The sequence below is a fragment of the Tympanuchus pallidicinctus genome, unplaced genomic scaffold (genome assembly GCF_026119805.1).
Source record: "Tympanuchus pallidicinctus isolate F22 unplaced genomic scaffold, pur_lepc_1.0 scaffold6, whole genome shotgun sequence".
NCBI classification, from domain to species: domain Eukaryota; kingdom Metazoa; phylum Chordata; class Aves; order Galliformes; family Phasianidae; genus Tympanuchus; species Tympanuchus pallidicinctus.
In genome coordinates this window covers 7,221,509-7,244,368 of record NW_026294780.1, presented here as the reverse complement: position 1 = coordinate 7,244,368, position 22,860 = coordinate 7,221,509, and the positions used below count along the sequence as shown (strand labels likewise).

The 22,860-nt window shown below is 38.3% G+C and overlaps 1 protein-coding gene across 4 annotated transcripts in view; it reads right to left on the bottom strand.

Annotated features, from left to right (window-relative positions):
• HERC2 (HECT and RLD domain containing E3 ubiquitin protein ligase 2) overlaps positions 1-22,860 on the bottom strand; it is a 102,328-nt gene that overhangs the window by 72,879 nt on the left and 6,589 nt on the right. For 3 of the 4 annotated variants that reach the window (XM_052664796.1, XM_052664795.1, XM_052664798.1), the window contains exons 3-10: positions 18,344-18,458; positions 13,824-13,961; positions 4,628-4,847; positions 3,087-3,187; positions 2,142-2,298; positions 1,233-1,343; positions 751-922; positions 11-184 (exon numbers count right to left, since the gene is read on the bottom strand). In XM_052664796.1, the coding sequence (XP_052520756.1) occupies positions 11-184; positions 751-922; positions 1,233-1,343; positions 2,142-2,298; positions 3,087-3,187; positions 4,628-4,847; positions 13,824-13,961; positions 18,344-18,458 (1,188 nt within the window). The remainder of the gene's footprint in view (positions 1-10; positions 185-750; positions 923-1,232; positions 1,344-2,141; positions 2,299-3,086; positions 3,188-4,627; positions 4,848-13,823; positions 13,962-18,343; positions 18,459-22,860) is intronic. The other variant, XM_052664797.1, reaches the window with a different exon arrangement.

Genomic DNA, 22,860 nt, shown 5'->3' with positions numbered 1-22,860 from the left:
CATAAGTTACCTTATGAGATGTAGGAGAGCTACACTGTGGAGGCATACATGGAGTGGCAAGACGATCCAAGTGAGCCATGATCACAACAGCTGTTTGTCTCAGATCAATTGCTAGTTCATTGTCCTGTGGTAAAGTCAGGTACCTAAGAAAACTTTCATTTGGACTCAGAGGATAGGTCAGCAGCTGAAAAAGAAAAACGATCAGTGGGAAGAATATTTTAGTATTTCCATGCTGCTACACATACAGATAAAGAACATACTTGAGTATTTGCACAAGATTCAACTCTGCACATGCTCTTTCTTGAAGGGAAATCTCAAATGCATACATTGAGAAAATATAGTGGTAACTGCATCAATAACTGAATAAAACAGGAAGTTGATAAAATGCACTAAGTAGTTTTATTACACTCACAATCTCAGTAATATTTGCTGGAAGTTGCAGTAGAACTATATAAAAACAATTCAAATATGCAGAAAAGATAACAGGCCATGTCTGTAATTACTTATTACAAAAGCATTAGCTCTGGAACACAACATTTACCCATAATTATACTATGGAGTTCCTTCACCTATCTCCAAAAACACAGAAGTACAAAGAAAACCAAACACTAGTGAATGCATACATACATGTGCACACACATCACTTGGAAAATACTATTGTTAAAGCCCAAATTTTGTTTGGATAGTTTTGTTTGAAGTTAATTTAGCCAGCCAATAAATGTCCCTTATGCATAAACCAAGGATAAGTACCTGAATCTCTTCCTCAGAATTGGGCACATCTTTATTACACACTATACTCTGAAATCTTTGTAACAAAGGTAGAAGGGGTGCACTTGTTCCCTGTGCAGATCGCTCATTATCAGTTTCCCTTGTTCCATTATCCCAAAGCTGAAGCAACAACATAACTGCAGACAACATTTGGCTGAAAGAGAAAGTAAGTTTACATCTTTCATTAGTAAACATTTCTCAGGAAACCATTTTAGGTTAAGAATAAGTTACTTTTTACATTTTTAATTTAATAATATAAGAAGCCACATCTTTCCATTTGAAAGAGGGATCAAAATATCAAAAATGCATTTTGCAATCTAGCTAACTTTACAGCATTGCAGAAAATGTTTGTGTGCTTTGAGTCACAATTACATAAAACCAAAGAAAACTGAAGACAGGCATTGATCAAGGCATTCCATTAACAATGATGGCTAAAAAAAAAAATCAGTGCTCATGCTACTCACCTTAGTGTGCCCCTCTGCACTGCCAGTTCTAGCAATATAGCAAGTGCCAGGTGCTGGTCTTGCAATGGAATGTTCCCTGGTCCTTTGGTACTGGGAGCTCCATGCACATCTCTGTTTAAAAATCAAACGATTTACATTAGCTAAGAAAGAACCAGAAACAATAGATATTTCTTAAACAATACCACACATCAAAAACCACTAAACTTACAGAATAATTTAAAATTGTTAATGAAAATGTACGTGGAAAGTGTTAGCTTTTCTTCTTAAGGAAACTTTTTGGACTGACACTAGAATTTAAATCGCCCCAGGCTTCACTGTCTATTCTTCAGCTCTCTTAAATATACTAAGAACATGAAAAACACATTTTCACAGGTGAAACACAAATATTCCTTATAATATTTACTACAGAGATGTATTTGCAGTATTCAAAAGAAAATTTTTTGTAACAACTGTAAAAGAGCACATTTAAGAGTCATCTTATAATAGGTAAAAGTAGGGGAGTGCTTCAAGTCTAAAGGGAGTATCTTTATTTCCCCCTCTCTGCATAGAATTCTGCATTATATTACTACACTGGAAAGGCACAATTAAGTGTACACAAATAATGTATCACCAAAAGCTTCCTTTTTATGGATACAACCTACATTAATGATATAATATTTTTAGGGAGGATCTATAAAGAGTGATTCAGAATACTCAAGTTTAAATTTTTCTTAAAAAGTTATAAGAATTAAATCATATTTAAAGAGCATCATTTCAACAATTTACATACCATTTACTTGCTTGGTGTAAAATTAGAAAACTTATCTTCTTATTTTTTCATAAAATATTCTGCTTACACCATCATTTGGTAGGAGATGCAAGTTTGCCATTAAACAGACACTTCAGCAATACTCAAAAAAATAAACTTACCCAGTCACAACAGACCTTAGGAATTTAGTAGCTCTTTCCACCACTTCCAACCATACAGAAGATACTGTTCCTTCATCAAAAAGGGATGCCTCTGGAAGAGCTCGTAGTGCATCAAGTGATTCCTGTAACAGTTCACTGCACAGGTCTGCATCTTCACCTAAGGATCATAGGAGTACTAGCTATAAAAACTTTTAATACAGAATTTTGTCGGGGTTTTTCTTGGTCTCAAGTTACAAGTTACTTAATAATATGTATATACCTGCTCTCAATTTTCACACAAACATTTTGACTGCAAGACCTCTGAAAAACAACCTGCTTCACAAAAAATGCATTTAGAAAGGTGACAAGTCTTAAAACAGCCTGTCCCACTGTGTATCTGCTAAGGTATTCAGAAAAAGAACTAGCCTAGACAAAGATCCAAACTGTTGCAATCTGAACAAACAGCACAGACTGAGTCAAATAGGTAAGTCAATGTGACAGTTCTCATGTGTCAAACTTTTGAGCGCTGGCCTTTGAAACATGACAGATGTTGACAATACACAAACTAAGTACAGTTTTCACACTACTGCTCCAAAATTCTTTTCAGAACTACTACTATCCTGAAGTTACACTGCGACCTATCTTGTCTGAAGAATAAATCTAAGTTTTCTGAAACCTGGTATTAATAACGTACTCTTTTCATGAAAGCTGCATTCGTATTGCTAAGCCTAAAAGTAACCCAGGACAATACAGCAGCCATATTGGCTTGGATGGCAATCTGCTCAGGCATCTCTGATCAACAGTAGTGGTGCTTTTACAGTACCTTATAAACATAAAATACAACTATGGAAGTCTTAACATAAGTATTTGTACAGAGCTATACATTTAATACAGACACATGATTCAATGGATCACCTGCCTTCTAATCAAAAATACATACAACGTGCTGCTGCAGGGGAGACCTACCTGACCTCCACGCTCTACGGAGGAACGCAAATGCAAACGAAAGTGCTGCTCGGGATCCAACTCGTGCAAGTCCTTCGACACCTTTGCCTACAGGTCGTGGGCTAAGGGGAAAAAAATACATAGGCATTGTGTCTATACAGCTTTATAATATATGTATTTAACAACTACATAGATTGAAAATAATTACACAATGTATGTACTTGGCAATTTTATAATTTATCTATATGCATGCACATATAATTATACATTTTTTTATAAATAATTGCAACTGCCTCAAAATGTCAACGAGCAAAATTTACTCTCATCCTAACTAATTCAATCCCTGACAACAAAAAGCTTCATACGGAATAAACAAAACAGACTGCCATCATTGCCATAAGAGAAGTTTCTGAAGGTGCTTAGAGTGAACTTACGATATTTTACTAAAAATACACAGATGTAAGATACTTCACATACTTATTATTTATCCAGGCTGTTTATACTGCTAGTGTATTTGAGCTGCATAAACTAGATTCACAGACTTTTTTTTTTTTTAATGTGAACCTTCAATTACAGATAATTTCATCGCTTTTTTCATTGTCTGTCTTTCCACTCAAATGTCCTATGTCTCACTTATCTCACATATCTCACTTTGCAGCCTCTGCATTGGTCTGTGCACCGAAGAGAAATAGCTAGAATTTTTATTTATACCTCACAAAACATTTCTACCAACTTTACTTTTTAATCAAATTATCGCATTAATCAAGCTGACAAGCTTTTAATTCTCTACCATTTTCTCTTAGGAAGACACAATCCTTTTATTTCTATCTCATATGACAATGAAAGTGAACTGCTCAGAGCTTCTTTCAAGAGAGAGAAATTTTAAACTGGCATTTTTAGCAGTCTGGTAACTTAAATACACCAGTGTTCTTCTGAATCAAAAAATATTCTTCGGAGAATAGACTGTTCAGTGAAAGACATCACTGTCAGAACAATCCCATAATAACTAGTCTACAATCCTACTTACTGTCTCCTTCAATTTTAAAAGCTAGAGACAAGCTAACAAAATTTGCTTGCCTGAATTGACTGTTCAGTCAGACAGACAGCAGTCTAATTCAACAATTGACAAGTTTTTTTTAATGCCTCACTTGACAGAATTTTTCTATTTTTAGGTCAAAAAAACTATCTGGGGAAATGGCTTTAAACTGGAAGAGAGTAGACTTAGACTAGATATTAGGAAGAAATTCTTTACTGTGAAGGTGGTGAGACTCTGGAACAGGTTGCCCAGTGAGGCTGTGAATGCCCCCTTCCTGGAAGCATTCAAGGCCAGGCTGCATCGGGCTTTGAGAAGCCTGGTCTTGTGAGAAGCGTCCCTGCCTATAGCAGGGGAGTTGGAACTCAATGATCTTAAATGCCCCTTCCAATCCAAACCATTCTATGAATTATAATAAAAGCCATCAGCATCATAAGTAAACATCTGCCAAGGAGGAAAACTGTATGGCAGATAGCACCAGATACGTTAAGAAATAGAAACTTGTCCATGCATGAGAACAACTCGTTACCTTTTCTTGTCCACAGTAGGCAGAGGGATACTATTGCTCTTCCACTTAACTTTGACATTCTCCTGAAGAACTGTTCTGTTCAACGCAATAAAATAACGTTCCAGGATAACAAGCCTCTGCTTTAGCCGCATTGCTGAAAGAGCTGTTGTGGCAGTTTGTGTGGCCAGAGTCTGTTGTTCCTTCACTAGTACATGTAGGCATTCTTTCAATTCATTCACATCTAAAAATCAGAGAAAGATAAGCATTCATCTTTGTTACATACATTGCCAACAAATGTCAAGACAAATTAAAAACCATTAGTTGACCAGAAGTCTAAATTGCAAAACCCAGTGAAATTCACTGCTTCTGTATTTAACGTGCAAATGCTAACAGTATGTATTACTTAATTACAAGTCATATTTAACAGATATTTAGACAAAAGCTAAGGTTATCATCAGAACTGGTATCGTGTGAATACATCTGAACCTTTATATTTCATATCTGAAATGAAAACATCATAGAAAATATTTATGCAAGTGTGCCATATAACTTGTTTGTTTGGAAAACTCTTATCAGCAGCAGGCATCAGTGCTAGACTTCTAAGTACAAGCAACAACATGGAGGCCATACTTTCATTTTCCAATGATATACATTATCTTAAGTTTCTCAGAAGTCATAGAATAACTCTCAGAAGCTCTAGGGCCACTGCCAAGAGGTGGTTAGATTCCGAAACAAATTATGCAAGAAATTTAAAAGACACAGGTATCAGCAGCAAATTGAAGATGTGGCCTGTGCAGCAACAGCAGATAACTAATTCTTTGCTAACCAAAACAAGCATTCCACACTCTACAGTCCTAATAATGTAATGACAGATGATAACAACAACAGCTTCAAAACACAGAATTTGGGAACAGTGTTCCGTTGCTCTTGTTTGATTGACTTGTTTAGTTTTGTTTTGTTTGGTTGGGGTTTTTTTTGGTTGGTCTGTTTCTTTTACATTCTCTGGAGATTTATTTCCTAGGATGAGGATCAACTAAGTTTCTTCTTAAGAGAGGTTTTTCCTTTCCCTCTACTGATCTGATAACAGAGCCACCAAAAAAAAAAAAAAAAAAAAAAAAAAAAGCATGTCTACATATATGTAACAGTGTTTGTGAAAAGATACCTCAAAGGAAAAGAAAAAAAAAAATAAAAAAACAACCACATATTTTGGAGTAGCAATTTCCAAGCTACAGAAATGCACTAGTAGCAGCCTTTGGAGCTCAAAACTGTATCTAATGAGACATGAGGCTTTTTTTTCCATATGTAACTCTACAAAATACATCAAAGTTTTGTCCCCTTTCTGCAATGCATCTCCGTAGACCCAGGAGAGTGGGTATTCAAGTGGCCTCTTCTACCACTGTATCACATTGCACAGTTGCATACAGCTTGTTGTCAGCCCTCACCCCAGCCTGCTTTCAACACTGCTACTCACATTTCAGTATTTCGTGGGTTAGATTCCTTTCCCTGAGGCAGTCTGCATTTTTCCATCTATGAGGAACAACTTAGTTTTTTCGGTAAGAACAGATGAAAAAGTGTTCCTTGTAATCTAGACTTCAAAAACTAGACAAGAGCAACAGCAGCTATCACACACATCCATACTTTGATTCACAGAAGAATATGACAAAAGAGCCAAACTGTCCTTAAAATGTATCCTATAAAATTTCCTGATATGGCTGACAGTCAAGAGATTGCACACAACTACTTCAGATCCCTACGTAACGTAAGACAAAGCAAATGCCTGCTTAAAGCACATTTGGTTTGTTTGGTTTAAGCTTACTGGCAACCTTTAATGGATTAATATGTTAGTTTGCAGCCTGAAGCTCCAGCATACTTTGAGGTCAATAACCACAATTTTGAAGGAAAAGTCTCAGTTGCAAAGTATTAGCACTACTCAGAAGCAAAATTAAAATTGCCACATGTTCTGAGGCTAATGCTGTTACCTAAAGCACGACTTAACATTTATCTTGTAACAGAACACCATCAGTGCTGACATACCAGTATCACGATCTCTCTACATAAGCCAACAGAAAAGACAAACACTGCTTTTCTTCCCTTCCTAAATACACCCTAGCAATCTCTTAATACCACTGGGACATAACAGTGAAACAGGAAACAACCAATGCTTCGTTTTACAGATAGACTTTTTAAAATATTATTCTTTTTGGCAACCTATTTCATTCTGCTGGTTAATTCCCAATATTACATTCTCAAAGATCCACAGGAATATTAAAGACATAGTCAATGGCACTTCTATTACTGCTTATGTCCAGGAAAGACAAAGTCTATGCTTGGTGTTATAGAAATTAAGTAGACCCCGATTCAGTAGTCTACAAACAGAGCTATAGTACTCGTAATTCCCTCCTAGCAGAAAAATTATCTAAAGGTGAACAGTCCCTAAAATTGTTCCCAAGAGTTAAGAATGACATGTTCTCCTGTGACAAAGCCCTTCCTTTCAAAATAACATGTTTACTAAACATACATCATGGGGATAACTGGAAAGAAACAGAAACAGAACACACAGAGAGTACCTACATTCTGATTACAACTCATTTCCCTGAAATACTACAACTGCTCAATTCTAGAATTGGTTCCAATCAACCGCATTGTTTCTGTTTCCAAGATCCCCAGCTTCTCTGTTGCAACTGATGATACAAACTACAGTACAAACTCTGAATGCATAAAAACCAGAAACCTACAAAAGTACACAGCATACATCAAGTCAAGCACAACAAGTTCTCAATCAAACTGTTGCATACACACTGTACTACATCTGTGTACCTACAAATATGCAGGTGTATATACATATGTGTATATATACACACACACACATACGTACATATACACGCACAAGGCTTTTGATACGGTCCCACGTCAAGTTCTTATCTCTAAATTGTTAAGATATGGATTTGAAGGGTATATTATTCAGTGAATAAGTAACTGCTTGGATGGTCGCAGTAAGAGAATTGTGGCCAGCAGATCTATATCCATGTGAAGGATGGTGACAAGTGGTGTCCTCCAAGGGTTTATCTAGGGACACAGTGGAATCAAGTGTACTCTAGGCAAATTTACTGACAATACCTAGCCGTGTGGTGCAGCTGACACAACAGAAGGAAGGGATGCCGTCCAAAGGGATCTGGATGAGCTTGAAAAGTAGGCTCACATGAACCTCATGAGATTCAGCAAGGCCAAGTGCAAGCTGTTGTACTTGGGTCAGGACAATCCCAGATGTGTACAAACTGGGAGAAGAACACACTGAGAACAGACCTGCAAAGAAGGACTGGGGGGTCATTGTAGATGAAAAGCTGGACATGAGCCAGCAGTGTGAGCTTGCAGCCCAGGAGGCCAACTGTATCCAGCTCTGCATCAACAAGAGGGGTGGCCAGCAGAGAGAGGGAGGGGATTGCTCCTCTACTCTACCCTCATGAGTCTCCGTCTGGAGTACTGTGTCCAGGCCTGGGGCTCCCAGCACAAGAAGGACACAGAACTGTTGTAGAGGGTCCAGGTCCATGAAGATGATCAGAGGGCTGAAACACTTCTCCTATGAAGAAAGACAGAGGGAGTTGGGCTTGTTTGGCTTGGAAAAGGGATTAGGAACTAGGGAGACTTCACTGTGCTCTTCTGATACTTCAAGGAAGTTTACAAACAGGAGAGAGACCAATTTTTTACATGGTCTGATAGCGAAAGGACAAGGAGGAATGTCTCTAAACTAAAAGAGGGGAGATTTATGTTAGATGTTAGAAATAAACACTTCTCAGAGGGCAGCAAGTCTCTGGCACACACTGCCCAGAGAGGTTATGGATGGCCCATCCCCAGAGGCATTCAAGGTCAGGTTGGATGAGGTCCTGGGCAGCCTGAGCTAGCAGGTGGCAGTTCTGCCCACAGCAGGAGGTTGGAGCTGGATGAGCTTTAAGGTCCCTTTCAATCTAAGCCATTCTATGATTCTATGACATTCATAGTTGCACTCAGAAAATTCATTCCCAGTAGTTCAGCAATGCATGCTGGTGATAACCTGTAAGATACTCAGCATCACATTCAACGATCTGACAACTGATTTATTTGAGAAAAAACAAACTTTTAAAAACCTCAAAGATTCAGTTCTGTTTCAATGCAGAAGATCAACATAATACTTCAAGATAACTGGAACTAGATAGAACACAACAGTTTCAAAAGAAAAATTTCACAGTATCATTTACTATCACTTCAGAAGCAAGTTATTTTGCTTTCCTGTCAACAAATGAAGTTGAATTAAGACAATACAAGAGTTAGTAAAAGGAATCAATCACAATTATTTCATCACTTCTTACGCACAAAAAGAACGGCTGGAAGGAATCTAATTTTGAAGCATTTAGCCTTCTAAGCATTCAGTTACAACACACTATCTTCAAATACTTCAAGACTACATGTAAAAATAAAAATTCATGCAGAAAATATGACGTAGCCTCACCAACATTCAAACCATTAAAAAACTGAATAATTAGCTTCAACGACTTCAGTTTGAAAAAAATTCTTCTCCTCTGCTCTTCTCACTTGAACCCCTAAAACTGTAGCCATTTCAGATTGAGAAGCGTAAGTAAAGTCTGGAACAGCTATTTCAGACATAATTTTAGCTATAGTAATCCTACATCTCAGTTATCTCAAAGCTGGACCAAGGACTGTCTCACTTTATTAGAGGTAAATTCTTCAGTTTTAAGTGAGCTGTATCTACACACTTCCTCTTCTTTAAATCTACTCTTACTACATAAACAAATTTATATTTTTTTTTAATATGAGTTTCCTTCTCAGAAGGATTTAAGTACTTTAAGGAATGGATCAAGTGAAGTTGGCCAAATCTGAATAATATATATTACAAAGGAACTAAACAGACTGATGAGATAACAGCCTGTTAAAAGTAATGATTCAAATTTCACCTTAGAAGGTTACAGGGAACTCTTTAACCAAAAGTGTTTATGTCAGTCCTTGATGCTAAATGCCTCTTGCCAAACTCTGCTTTGTGAATCATTTTATGAAGAGTGGAGACATTATTTACCTAATCCGTATGTACAGCGTAAGACCTGAAGTCATAACATACAAGCTTAAATTCTCAAGTTAACATTAGCAAAATACTTGTTAAGTGACAACTATAATCAGATATGTTTCTGGCTGTCGTGGAGAGATATATAAGGGTTTTACCATCTTCTGTTAAAACTCATCACACTCCTCCCATCCCGCAGCAGCTAACATAACTACATGTCATCACTTCTTAATTCATCCTGCCAGAAATTCCCTGCATTAGAAGGAAAAATACCAGCAGTGTTTAACCTGGATCATTTGACAGAATAGGGTTAAGGAGTGATGCGCTATTTGGTTATGTCAGCAAACTTAAGGGGGTAAAGCAGGCAGCTAAAGACTGTAACTTCTTAAACCATCTCAGCCACAGACAGAACACTAACCTGACATGAGTCTAAGACAGGATGCCTACCAAGGCATGTCTGCTCCCTTTTTAGGATTTTAATAGGAATTAACATACTCAATGGTTTCTAAACATTTACGGCAGTAGCTTTTGCAGAGAACACTGCAGGCTTTTTACAGGTAAACTGATGATCAGCAAAAATACCCCTATCAAACATAAAAGTTTCAAGGACTTCCACTGGGCCACAAGTCTTAGTAAAGGCAAATACAGATGATAGGATGTAGAGGGATTTCAGGCCTAAAAATTCAAACAATTTGTGAAGAATACAATGCTACAATGAGCTCGCATTTCCTGAAAGCAGCAGAACTTTAAGCTGATGCTCAAATACTCAGACACACAGCAGAATGGCAAGACATAAGCCTTATCTACACCTTCACACATGTGTTTTATGCTTCTCAGGGAGTGTTTTCAGGGACATCCTCTAAAAAGCATAAACAGCAAGGAAAAGGATGCTTAGAGACAGACAGTAATTTCCAAGTTAGATGGGGGGGGGGAGGGACTTAAAATCTGTTTGAAGTGGTAACAAAAAAAAAAGTGAAAGAAAAAACAGGGAGGTAAGCATTTTGAGCTAGGCCCTGATTCCTTTCACTGAACCATTGTTTCTATCAACATTCCTGAATCTTAACTTAAAAAGACTTGATCTAGAATTTATCAAAAACTAAATTTCAATACTGTGAATTCTTTCAATTTCTTCTGACCACACTATAAACTTAGATGTATTTACCTAGCTGATATCTCTTATTGGATGAAACTTCAGCATGTTTTCCCCTTTCTGCCATAAGGCAGAAAGATCCTGTTGCTGTTGCTAGTGACATGTTTCTCAATAGCAAATCAATGAAATCACACGATTAATTTTTACCCCCTCTCCCTTAGGCAATGCCTCTGAAGCATTTCTCAGTGCAATCAGCTATGCTAATACTATCAAGGAAACAAGACATGGTATTATCTATAAACAAGCTCTCACTTGTACACATGGAGACCTCCACGAGTTCCACGTCATGACAGTGACTTACTGGCAAAACAGTTTAATTCAATGCTAAAATAAATCAGGCCTGACTATCTGAAAAACAACGATGATAGCAGTAAAACAAGGCTTTCAAGAGGAATCAGAAGTGCTTGGATAATGATGAACACATAGCCTTGAGGTAACAGGAAAAAAGGAAGTTGCTTTAAAGGAGCACTCATGTCAAAATGAGGCCTGAACAGTTTAACACTGACATCAGGTAAGAGCTGAATATGAAATGGATGAACACTAAGAATCTAGAGAAGAAAAAAGCAAAGTCCAATAATGACTTACTCACATTTTTATTACTACCTTATGCATTTTATAAGAATTTAACTTAGTAACATCACTAGGGAGGCTGGGGGGGGAAGAAAGAAGAAAAACAACTGTGACATCCTTGCCCTGGTTCTGGCAGTACAGTCATCACAGCATAAATTACAACCAGGGAAAATATTTTCCTTCTCTGAACTCATGCCAGGACATGGAAAGGAAGACAAAAAGCTCTGCTTCTCAACATGTTTTCTGAACTGCTTTTTTTGTGCTTTCTCAAAATCCCTCAGCCCTTAGGGAGGAAGGATGACACAAGGCCTAGTGACTTGGTTCAGCCCACTGAAGTTCAATAGCATGATCCTCCACACTTTACTGGCAAAATAAGACTGTATTCACCACTTCCAAAACATGGATATACACCATACATTATGAAAGCCATGACTAGACAACGTAAGACTGTAAATCATTAAATTCAACAGATACAGCTCAGTGGTACGTCTGAAATGCAGACTTTAAATCCCTCTTCAATTCTTTTTCTAAAAGAACTCCAAGCTCACATCTCTAAATTATACCTTACTTGTCAAGGAACATAAAATATATATATAGTAAAAAAAAAAAAAAAAACCCACAGTAAATCTTTCTTTCCAACTTGATCAATAGGAATACATTTAAGAAACAATTCTCCTGAAAAGTTTCTTCACTCTTTTGACAGACAAATATTCAAGGGTTCATTTTATTTTTCAGATAGATGACAGAAGAAAAGCTCAGAAGAGTTGCACGTGTTTTATAAAATAAGAAAAATGCCAAGATTGAAATAATCTTCTGTATTTTCTTTTCCAAAAATTAATAACCAAGCCACAGGATGCAGATGATGATGCAATGAAATGCAAATGACTGATGCAAAAGGCAATTGTTATCTCTCCTTCTAACAAATGCAAAACAAAAAGTTACCTACGATCAGGAGCAAAAGCTCCATCACAATCCTCTACTAATAAAACACAAGTGTGTTTATAGTATTTTTTACGGATCTGCCTGTCACAGACATTAACTCAGATCAAAGCGATGCAGACTTTAAGCACAAAAGGTAACAGATAGCAAGGAATACAAATTTAGTATATGAAGCTAATAAATTATTTCTGTAAGCTCCATACAAACATAACTTTTTACTTTTAAAAAAATATATATTTTATAAGAAACAATTGGAGGGTGAGCTTCAAGGACCATCTCAATCAACTTGGTCAGCTGGGAGAAATTTAATAAGATACTTTGTATTTAGATTACCATTTTTTACATTTGTTTCATTATACTGGTCATCAACAAATACTAAATACCAATACAATACAAAAACAATGTGACCTTTAGCTTACATCTCTTTAATACATTTCCCCTTCTTCAGCATTCCCCCTCCCCCCCACTGTAATTGCAATTCTTCTCATTCCTCCTATACTGCAAAATTCTGTCCCAGTTCTAGAGTGACAGCAAGTCCATCTGCTTCTCCATCCTTAAGAAAAGGGGACAAGCTGGCTGGCAAATAGCAGAGGACAACAGACTGACAGTTGACCTGTGGCTCAACAGAAACAAGTGAAGTAGCTTTCCCAGAAAACAAGGTTATGCAGATCTGGATTCTGGCACTAAAGAGACAGCCCTCTCACCAGGGACCCTCAAGTGCTTCTGAGTGAGGGAAAAGGAACAGGAGCATAACAGGTGTCTCCAAAGTTTGTACGCGCCAGCATCTGAACTGGGCAACATCAGGCACCAGAACTATAAAACAAACCACTGAAGTGAAACTGCTGTTTTCAAGCTTAGACCATTTCAGACAGTGGGTTTGCTGTACAATAATAAGGAGTAATAGGGAACTTTAACTGACTTCAATATAAAAATCAGTATTGTACAGAGTCACAGGTGAAGAAGTGAACACACAGACCATTTCTCCTCTGCAATCACAGGCGAGATTACTGTCAGCAAAGGTCAGGACAGACAGTTAATTTAATAGATATTTCCAACATTGCTCCCATGATTCACTGAAGCTCCTCTACCAGACCATGAAATCAAAAAAGAAAAATCACCTATTAAATCTTTACTGCCTGCAGAAAATTCAGGCTTCAGAACCTAAGTAATTTCTTTTTAGTATCTGTAACTGGAAAGAAATGTTCTAAAGACATCTTAACAATTATCTGTATAACTGCATTTGTTCCAAGTCAGTTTATCACTCATTCAACTAGCATGAGAGGTGTAAACTGACTCTCTAAGTCATGACTCTAATTAAATCTGAAAGCAATTACAGTAAATGTTTAACTTGATTCTCAGTTAAGCACTTACCAAACTTCTTCCACTAGCCTAACAGATGTATCTGTCAACAAGTACATTTGATCCAATCACTCTGCAATGCTACAAAAGTAGTAATCAACACAGAACATGCATTGCTTCAGTGAGAATCACCAAAACAGCTATAGTACCTGGTTGCTTGCCCCATACCCAACTCTCCACAATCGATTTGGCCCTGTAAGTGGGTGGCGGAGCCTCTTCTTCATCTTTCTTTTCTTTGTCATTTTGCTCTTCTTTCTTTGATGCAGTTTGGCATTCAGTGCTATCATCTAAAGAAGGGGAAAAAAAAAAAAAAGAAAAAAAAAAAAAGACTGGTTAAACTACCTTCTCCTTTAAGTCAGTTCTAGATTAGAAAGGTGAAAGGTGAAACTCAGAGCCCAATTTTTACAGCATGATTGTCTATTATTAAGAGCAAACGGGGCAGAGGGGGGAGGGGGAATGTGGTATGTACCATGTTAACTGCCACAGGTGGTAGGTCTTACATTGCATTTCATAAGACAGTGACCTTAAAATCCAGAAATCACTGTTGTAACCTCCTAGGGAACTTTATTTAAATCCACACCAACACACAAAGTCACTACTGCAAAGAGCACACTCGAGGTCAGACTTGGCTCCCGACTACCTGCATTTCTCCTGCATTTACTTTCATATTTCAGCACAGAAAATACAACAAATTGTCTTAATTTCAAAACCAAAGAGGTCTATATATTAGCATTCACACTAATTTCATGCAACAGCATTTCAAAATCTCTAGTGTATCTATCATCTTAGTAATTACCAGCAAGCAATGAAAATAATACCACCACTTTGTCCCTAAGCAATAGAAAAGCATTTGCAATCCTTTTTAAGGATTACTTTCACTAAGACAGAAAACAGACATTAGTCACTTATCTCTGTAATCAAAGACTGCATGAAAGCCCCAATTAGCTAAATACAGTAGATGTAGACAGCTGAAAGTCTCTCACTCACCTCAGCGATGTGGATCCCCATTCCCTTACCTTCAGCCAGTTCAATTGCTTTGCAACTCAGGGCTTCATAAGCAATTGCATATGACTACGACCTTCACTTCTAAAAACAACCCTCAAAATTTCTCAAGATCAGCATTTAAAAGAAAGCCCTGAAGAGATTAGTCTCAGTCATTTTTATCAGGCTCCTAGAAACCACTGGTCCTCCACTCCCTTCTGCTAGCCTAGACTACATAGACTCCTTCCCAGACAGCCAAGCCACAACAATCCAAACAGTCCCAACAACCACCCCAAAAGCAGAAGCACATTTCAGACAACGATAATAAGAAAGACCCTTAAAGCTGCAGAAATGCACAGCACATCTACGTATACTGCACCTGCCCCACACTCCCCTTGTATCTCACTTGGATAACAAAAACTCTCAGAGCATACAAACACAACCTAACAATTTCCAATATATTCAGTTATTCTTTTCATTTGGTCTGGAATTGACAGCAGGTTGACAGGTTGACAGCAAAGGACTATGAACTTAGCTCCTCACTGCAAACAGAAGAGGTTCCAATCCAGGCTGGAACTTCATCTTTGTATTGTATAAAAATAACCGTGACTTTAAGCACAAGCAAATCCGCAAGGAAGAGTTTCTTTAGTTTTCTGTGTGAGCAGAATAGGAAGGGGGGGGAGGGGGAAAGGAGGAAGAAGCTGAGCTAAAAATCACATTCAAAGCCCATGACAAATCGTTCCACACAGACTTGTCACTATTCTTACACACAACCACTTTCTCTTTAGGGAAGCTGGTCGGTCTAAATTGAAAGGAGCAGCACAGATCCCAAAATGATGAAAGTTCAGTTACATTAAGGAAAGAGATTTTTTAAAATTTAAAAAAAAAAAAAAAAAAAAGAACTCCCTTATTAAAAGGAACTTATTACAAAAGGGAGAGGGAGGCAGGAAGGAGTAAGTCTTGAGTAAAGCCAGCGTAAGCCAAAATGACAAATCACGAGGCAGTCCACAAAACAACACACGCCAGAAGAAGCTGTAGCTGACAGCCCATTTTAATTTAAAATTAACAGGTTGCCCAAGGAGGCTGTGGATGCCCCATCCCTGGAGGCATTCAAGGCCAGGCTGGATGTGGCTCTGGGCAGCTGGGCTGGTGGTTGGTGACCCTGCACATAGCAGGGGGGTTGAAACTAGATGATCACTGTGTCCTTTTCAACCCAGACCATTCTATGACATTCATTATTATCAGAATGAAGTGTAAACATTGTAGGGAGCAAAAGCAACTGCATTAGTTCTCTGCAATAACTTTCTCTTAACTATATTTTGGGTTATAATCTTAAACCTCCAAGCTGAAGTAGGTATGTTCCAATTGAGCAACTGAAGAAACTATCCTGCCCCAGTTAAGTCAGCTCCCAAAGCAAAGCACAAGAAGTCACCACATGTGGCCAGTAATAGCCTAACCCCTCACAGGCAGGTAACAAAATGGAAGCATCTAAAAGCTGGAACTTACACTTATTCAGTGAAGAAAATAACTGACAATCTGTAATGGCCTCAGGCACCTCTAATAGAGGAAGGTCTTGTGCTCCTCCCATATTCCAGCAAACCCATCCAGTCAGGAATCCTACACAGAAGTAAAAACCCTGCAGCTGTTTCCCAGCAGACAGCTCTATGAATACCTTCATGTCAATCATGAGGCAACAGTTACACAGCATGCTTTAAGCAAGGACTGCATTTTACAACTACTCTGAAATAGTACTTGGTAATCCAAGATCCAGGAAGTATTTCAATCCCAATACAAAAACAAACAAACAAAAAAAAAAAGAAACACACACCACTGTTCTCTCTGCCAAAGATCAGACTGGGACGTAATAGCATTAGCATGAAGTTCTATCTACGAAGCCATCTCTTACAGCCCCTTTTCCCATAACCCAGGACCTCAGAATACCAGCAACTTAACCAGCATCAAGCTGACAGACAAAGGTTCAACTCTCAGTTTGGAGGGGAATAGAAGAGGAAACCCAGTAATGGGACAAAGTTCATTTGATACTTCTCTAATAGAACTTAAGATAGTTAATTGAGATGGGAATCCCACCTATGCAGAAGTTTGTGGAAACAACAAAAAATAGATTTGTGTGGTTAACTGACATCTTCAAAACATCTAGTTATGACTTCCTAACTTATTTCATACTTTTTACTCTTTTCAGTACACAGCTTCCAGTACAAGGTATTCATCTGATTCCAATCTCCTGATGGCAGCTGTCTTTTAAGTACATGTCATGCTACACCTGTATTTGGACATCACTGCTGTCACAGCTGTGTCTTTAGATGTTACTGGAAGCATGCAAACACATTTTGCTGAACACATTGATCATATACATCTTTCCAAAAGTGCCATGAATTAAAAACAAGCCTATTCCTAACCAAACGTTTCCACTAATAGGAAAAAAATATATACATATATATATTTGCACTTTCTTCCTAGAGAGAAAATAAATGCTTCACTACCAAAAGCATATTCTTCCAGTTTATTCCTCTGCTGATTATCCACTGCAAGAATGAAGTGCCTCTTCAGAGCAGCCCAGCCTGCAATAACAGAGCTGTAGCTGTAGTGAAGAGAAAGGAATTGCACACTAATTATAAGAGCCAAGAGCCTGAGAAGGCTATACTCAAATATCTAAACTATTGTAGCTTCACTTCACCCCTTCAAAGGAACAAAAAGGCAGACTACTCGTGCTACTTAAACCTAGCTAAAGATTCAAAGAAAATCTTTGCTTGCTTCACAACGCCTCAGAAAACCAGTCTATCTAAAGTCAGTGCTACACTTAAGAATTAAAAAAAAAAAAAAAAAAAAAAAAAAAAAAAAAAAAAAATTCAGAGATACGTGGGATTCTGGGTCATCCCATGCATCATCTTTTCATATCTTCAGTTCAGGCCAAACAGTGGCAGCGAATCACTTTCAAATGGAGGAATACGTTCTGTGCATGAAGTTTTCTGAAGGAACACTTCAACTAGCAATATCTTCTGTAAACTACACTACTCATAAAGGCAAAATTAAAGGGTACGTCAAACCAAGCTACTTGAGAAAGCTTAAAACCACCCAACAACAGTTACTAATAAAACCATTCCTTCTGTAAAATCTTGAGCTCGTAAAACCTCTCACAAAAGAATGTGATTGTTCATCTGAATAGAAGACAAAAAAAAAAAAAGCACCCCATGCTCAGTCAGATTGTGGGCATTTTTCAACTGACCTTTTAGTCACTTCATGAAGACACAAAATTAGAAATAGCACTACTGCCTTTACCCCTTCCTCAGCCCAACTCCTTTATACCACGGCCTCAGCTGTAAACACATTGAGCAAAGTAACCAAGAAGACACTGCCAAGCCTCACTCATCATAACACATCTGGTTATGATGTTTTCATTTTCCAAAGACTGAAACAGATTTAAGCCTTCATTTTCAGAAGTTTTCAGAAGTAACAAGATTCAGAAGTTACCGTCCTGTAGACTTTTAGGAAACCACCTTCAAGTGTATTTCATTTAAAATAAAAACAGTGGCAAATTTATAAGCAGGTGAAAAGAAACCAAAATTTTGCTATAGAACAAATTCTGAATTCCATCTTCATCATCACTAATAAAAGATAAAAAAGAAACATAAAAGAAAAAAAAGAAACAAACATTTAAGAAAAGTCATACCTTTTCTTGGAGGTAGTTCGCCATTCTGTGTAAATTCTGTTCCAGGATACACAATCTCCCCATCTTTTACCATTTCATTCCACAAACCACAGAGTCCGTCTCGTGTAAAAGCAAGCTGTTAAAAATAAATTATATATAATTACTTGCAATTGTATTTTTCCTAGAATCAACCCAGACAAAATTAAAAAAAAAAAAACCCACCATGTTTCATCTGACTAGTAAATTCTTTGTGTGTGTTTGATAGAGGCTTGCATCATCCTCTGATTCTGCAGTTATGCTATTTTCAGATGAAAAGCTGAAAGCTTAGGTAGACTCAAAAACAGCAAGATGATCTTTCTTTTGTTGAATAGTTCTCCTCAAAAGCATGACTCGATCACCTCAAAACCGCACACGTATTCAAAATGACATCAGGCAGTAATTCAGGTAAATACGTGAGGGAAATCCTTTTCTCCCTTCAGGAAAAGCTATGCTACATAAAGTCAAAAAATGGGGAAGCACGAAGAAAGTCAGCACAGCCTCCTCCACAGTAACTGAGGAGCATGGCAGTCAAAGAACACATGACAACCAGACCATGCATCACAGGCACATTCAGCCAGTTCAAACCACCCTGCTGTGCAGAGCTCTGGTCACAACACTCCCTTTTCCTTCCAGCTGCTACAATACTTCCTCTCACGTGTGGATTAATGCATTTGTGTGAGCATCTGCTGAACCAGATCATGGGACTGATGAAGACTAAAGCAAGCTGTGCTCAGGGGAAGAGCCAAGGGCTGTCTGAGCTTTAGCACAGGTCAGTTCTCAGTAAACTAAGTGTGTAGTGGAACAAACACGGCGCATCAAATGGCAGAACCCTGCCAGCACGAAGTGCTCACAAAACTACCAGCTATAAGAATGGCCTCCCAAGGATTTACCAATTTGCACCTTCCTTGAAGAACCCCTTTGACGAAGATAACCTAATATTCTTCAGATGATGCTCTCTGCTTTCCAGAATGCTGTAAAACAGGTGCCTGCATCAAGTGAACTCCTTAATAACCAGGCCACTATTTGCAACCATATAGCCTAAGGGAGAAGGGGAGTAAGTGAAACTAGAAAACAGAATGCCTTCAGTATTCTAGAGCTGTGCAATGAAGACATCTAAGGAAAATCCTGAAAGCTTACTTAGAAGCATCTTTGTAACATAACTGTAACTAACATTCAAATCCAAAATGTTTTAACTGAGGAATAATATAAATAACTTATATAACTGCTGCAAATATTTGCCACTATACGTTCAAGTCCATTTATACTTTGTCTCTACCTTGATCAGTTTCCCAAAAATGTTTTAGGAAAGGTTACAGTTTTTATGAGTCACAACCAAGAGCAGGGAAATCATTAGCTGATCTAAGTAAGCTAAAACAAGAAAAATTAAAGTTGCATCACCATAGCAAACTGTATTCCCATGTCAGCTTTTTGACTTCCTACTGTGCACTCCACAAATTCAACAAGTCCTAACGATTTCATTCTTTTTTCAGCATAAGATACAAGATCACAAAGCATACGCATTTCTCACTTCCTGACCTCAAGGGGATACAAGAGAAAAGACAGTCTGACCTAGATCTTATTCAACTTACCTGTGATTTACCAGGTATACACCACCAGAATTGTGCTGTTACCATACTTCAATGAAGGTGACATTCCCTGCTCTTCAGAGCTGGAGAAAACATAAGCCTTCTGCAGAATGCTGTGCATTGCTAAACACTTTACAGCTGGCTTATTGTTTTAAAAATTGGAATAGAGTGAACTAAAGTTGTACTCTAATAATGTAAAAGAAAAGAAAGAAAAAGAACCCTTTTCCATCACTGTGTTTCTCACATTGTTCTACACCTATAAATATTTCAACAGTAAGAGAGAGAGAGAGACACCCACCTCTTTCATACAATGTGGGCATATTCTTTAGTGGGGCACCTAAATCATTTAATTTTCCCAATTCTTAACAATAGCTTTGGTTGAAAAAAATACCTAACACAGCTATTTCAGTGTTTCTGGCTCCTATATCATTGAAGGATTTACACAGAGACTTTTGTTTATTAAACTGTATTCTCATACATTTTGCTTTATATTCTCAAATCGCCCTGATATAGAAAATAATTGTCACTGCCCTTTAGTTTACACACTAAAGGCCTAAAAGCTTTGGATTCGAGGTCCTTCATAACACAACAATATTTTAATGATAAAACTTACTACCTCTGCAAACACAGCTGTAAAGCAGAATGAAAATTCTCTCCATTTCAACCTCTAATCTTTACACATTGCACAAAGCTCACGCAAGTCTTCTAAGCAACTAAATGCTGAAAAAGTAAAAAAAAAAAAAATGTCTTCTGCCTTGGGTTTACTGTCTGAATTCTTATCCAAGTCATTTTCTTGGTATGCTGCAGAAAGATAAAGCAACCACCGAGATTATAGGTCAGACACAGCTCCCCCTCCTTCTCCAAATATGCTGCATGGAAGTTTACACTGTAAGCGCTCTCCGGAAAAACAACCTTTCTTTCATTCACTCTGTAGTTAACATTTTGTCAGAGGTTTAATGGGGGGGGGAAAGGGGTAGGGGGAGCAGAAAAGGAGGCAAGTTTGAAGGTAAAGAAACATTGGACTTTTCTTTTAGCAAATAATTATTATCTTGTAGCCACCTAAAAAGACGTTTAAGGAACAGTATTTACAATTAATACATGTGTGATAGCTGAAGGCAACTCAACTCCAACTGTAACAAGTTCACCATTAATCTGTTCAGTGTCCAGCAGACACATTAAACAGTGAACTGCTGCTACAGTAGCCAACAGTTCAAGCGAAGTTTGGGTTTTCAAAGAATGATGGGGGAACACAGTTGAGAAGCAGCTCTGCAGAACAGGTCCTGGGTGCCTGGTGGACACCAAGCTGAACATGAACCAACAACACTCCCATGCTGCAATGCAGGCTAATAATACTCTGGGCTGCAGTAGGCAAACTCTCATCAGCAAGAGGGAGGTGATTTTTCCCCTCTGTTCAGTACTGGTGCCCAGTTCTGGGATATCTCAGTACAAAAGAGACATGGACACTCTGGAGAGAGTCCAGTGAAGGGCCACAGAGATGATGAAGGGACTGGAGCACCTCTTTGATAAGAAAAAGGCTGTAAATGTCCACAGAGGACTCAGCCAGGCTCTTTTCAGTGGTGCTCTGTGTCAGGACAAGACACCATGGGCACAAACTGAAACCAGAACCCAGCCTAGTCAAAAGTTAAAGACAAAAATACAAGCACATTCACCTCAGTTCCTTCAGAAACATGGCTAAACATGCTCCAGAAGTTACTTCATATTAACAAGGAACAAAAGAGGTTCTGTCTAAATACTAGGAGCACTCCTGTGCTGTGCAGGTGATGGAGCAGTGGCACAGGCTGCTCAGAGGCAGTGGGGTCTCCTCCTTGGGGATCTCCAGCAGCAACCTGGATGTGGCCCTGTGCATCCTGCTCTGGGTAGCCCTGCTGGAGCAGGGGCCGGAGCAGATGAGTCCTGTGGTTCCTGCTAACCTCAGCCAGCCTGTGATTCTGTGAAACCAGCAGCTAAAGGTAGCAATAAGTCAACTCTATGGCATAAAAGCCAAAATTTCTGCTTTGATTACATAATCTTGGTTGCTTTCTTTCTACAGCGTTTTAAGGTTTATCAGGAAATCTGTTGCATTCCTGGCTTGTCAATTAGTAGGTTTTCTCACCACATTTTCCAATTAGTTCACTGGGCACGCAAGTATTAATTACAGTATACTAATATAGGGAAAGCCCGTATGTTTCAATATGAATAAATTATTAACAGAAAGAATTTAGTACCTTAGGTTTATTGTGGGAGTCTGTATCATACAGTCAATTAAATACATTAATTATTAGAAAAAGAAAGGGTTCGTGATGACTTTTCGCAGATATTCTTCAGGAGCGCCTCATACTTTCCTGTCCCTCATCACTTCTGATGTACTGGGGTTGCAAGTACAGGAGTACAAGCCTAACACTGTCCCCACCAGACACTTGACTTATGCAAACCTTCTTCCCTCCAATAATTTAGTAACTTCATTTGTGAATGTTTAAAGAGATTAATTTGACAAACGCAGTAAGTTTTCACTGAATGTTTGCAACTAGCAACACCTCCAGCCATGTACCCTCTGTAAATTTACCACAAGAACCCCCAGGTCTGTTTGCCCTACCACCCACACACTTTCTTCCCAAGCCTGAGACAACAGCAATGCCCTACTCCACCCCACTAACCAGTAACCCTTCAGCCTCAGAACACATTCTTAATTCTCTTACTCCTTCCACCACATTAAAGGCCATTCCCCAAGCCCAGTATCTCCCTCATCTTTCCCATGACACCTCCTGACTTTCTTTCAAGTAAGACCACAGCAATCTCATCTTCTACACACCTCATATTTACAAACCGCAGCCCGCTTCCACCATTTACCACATATTCTCATACTCAGACCATGTCTTCTTATCTTTGCATTTCCAAAGTACGGATCACACCAAA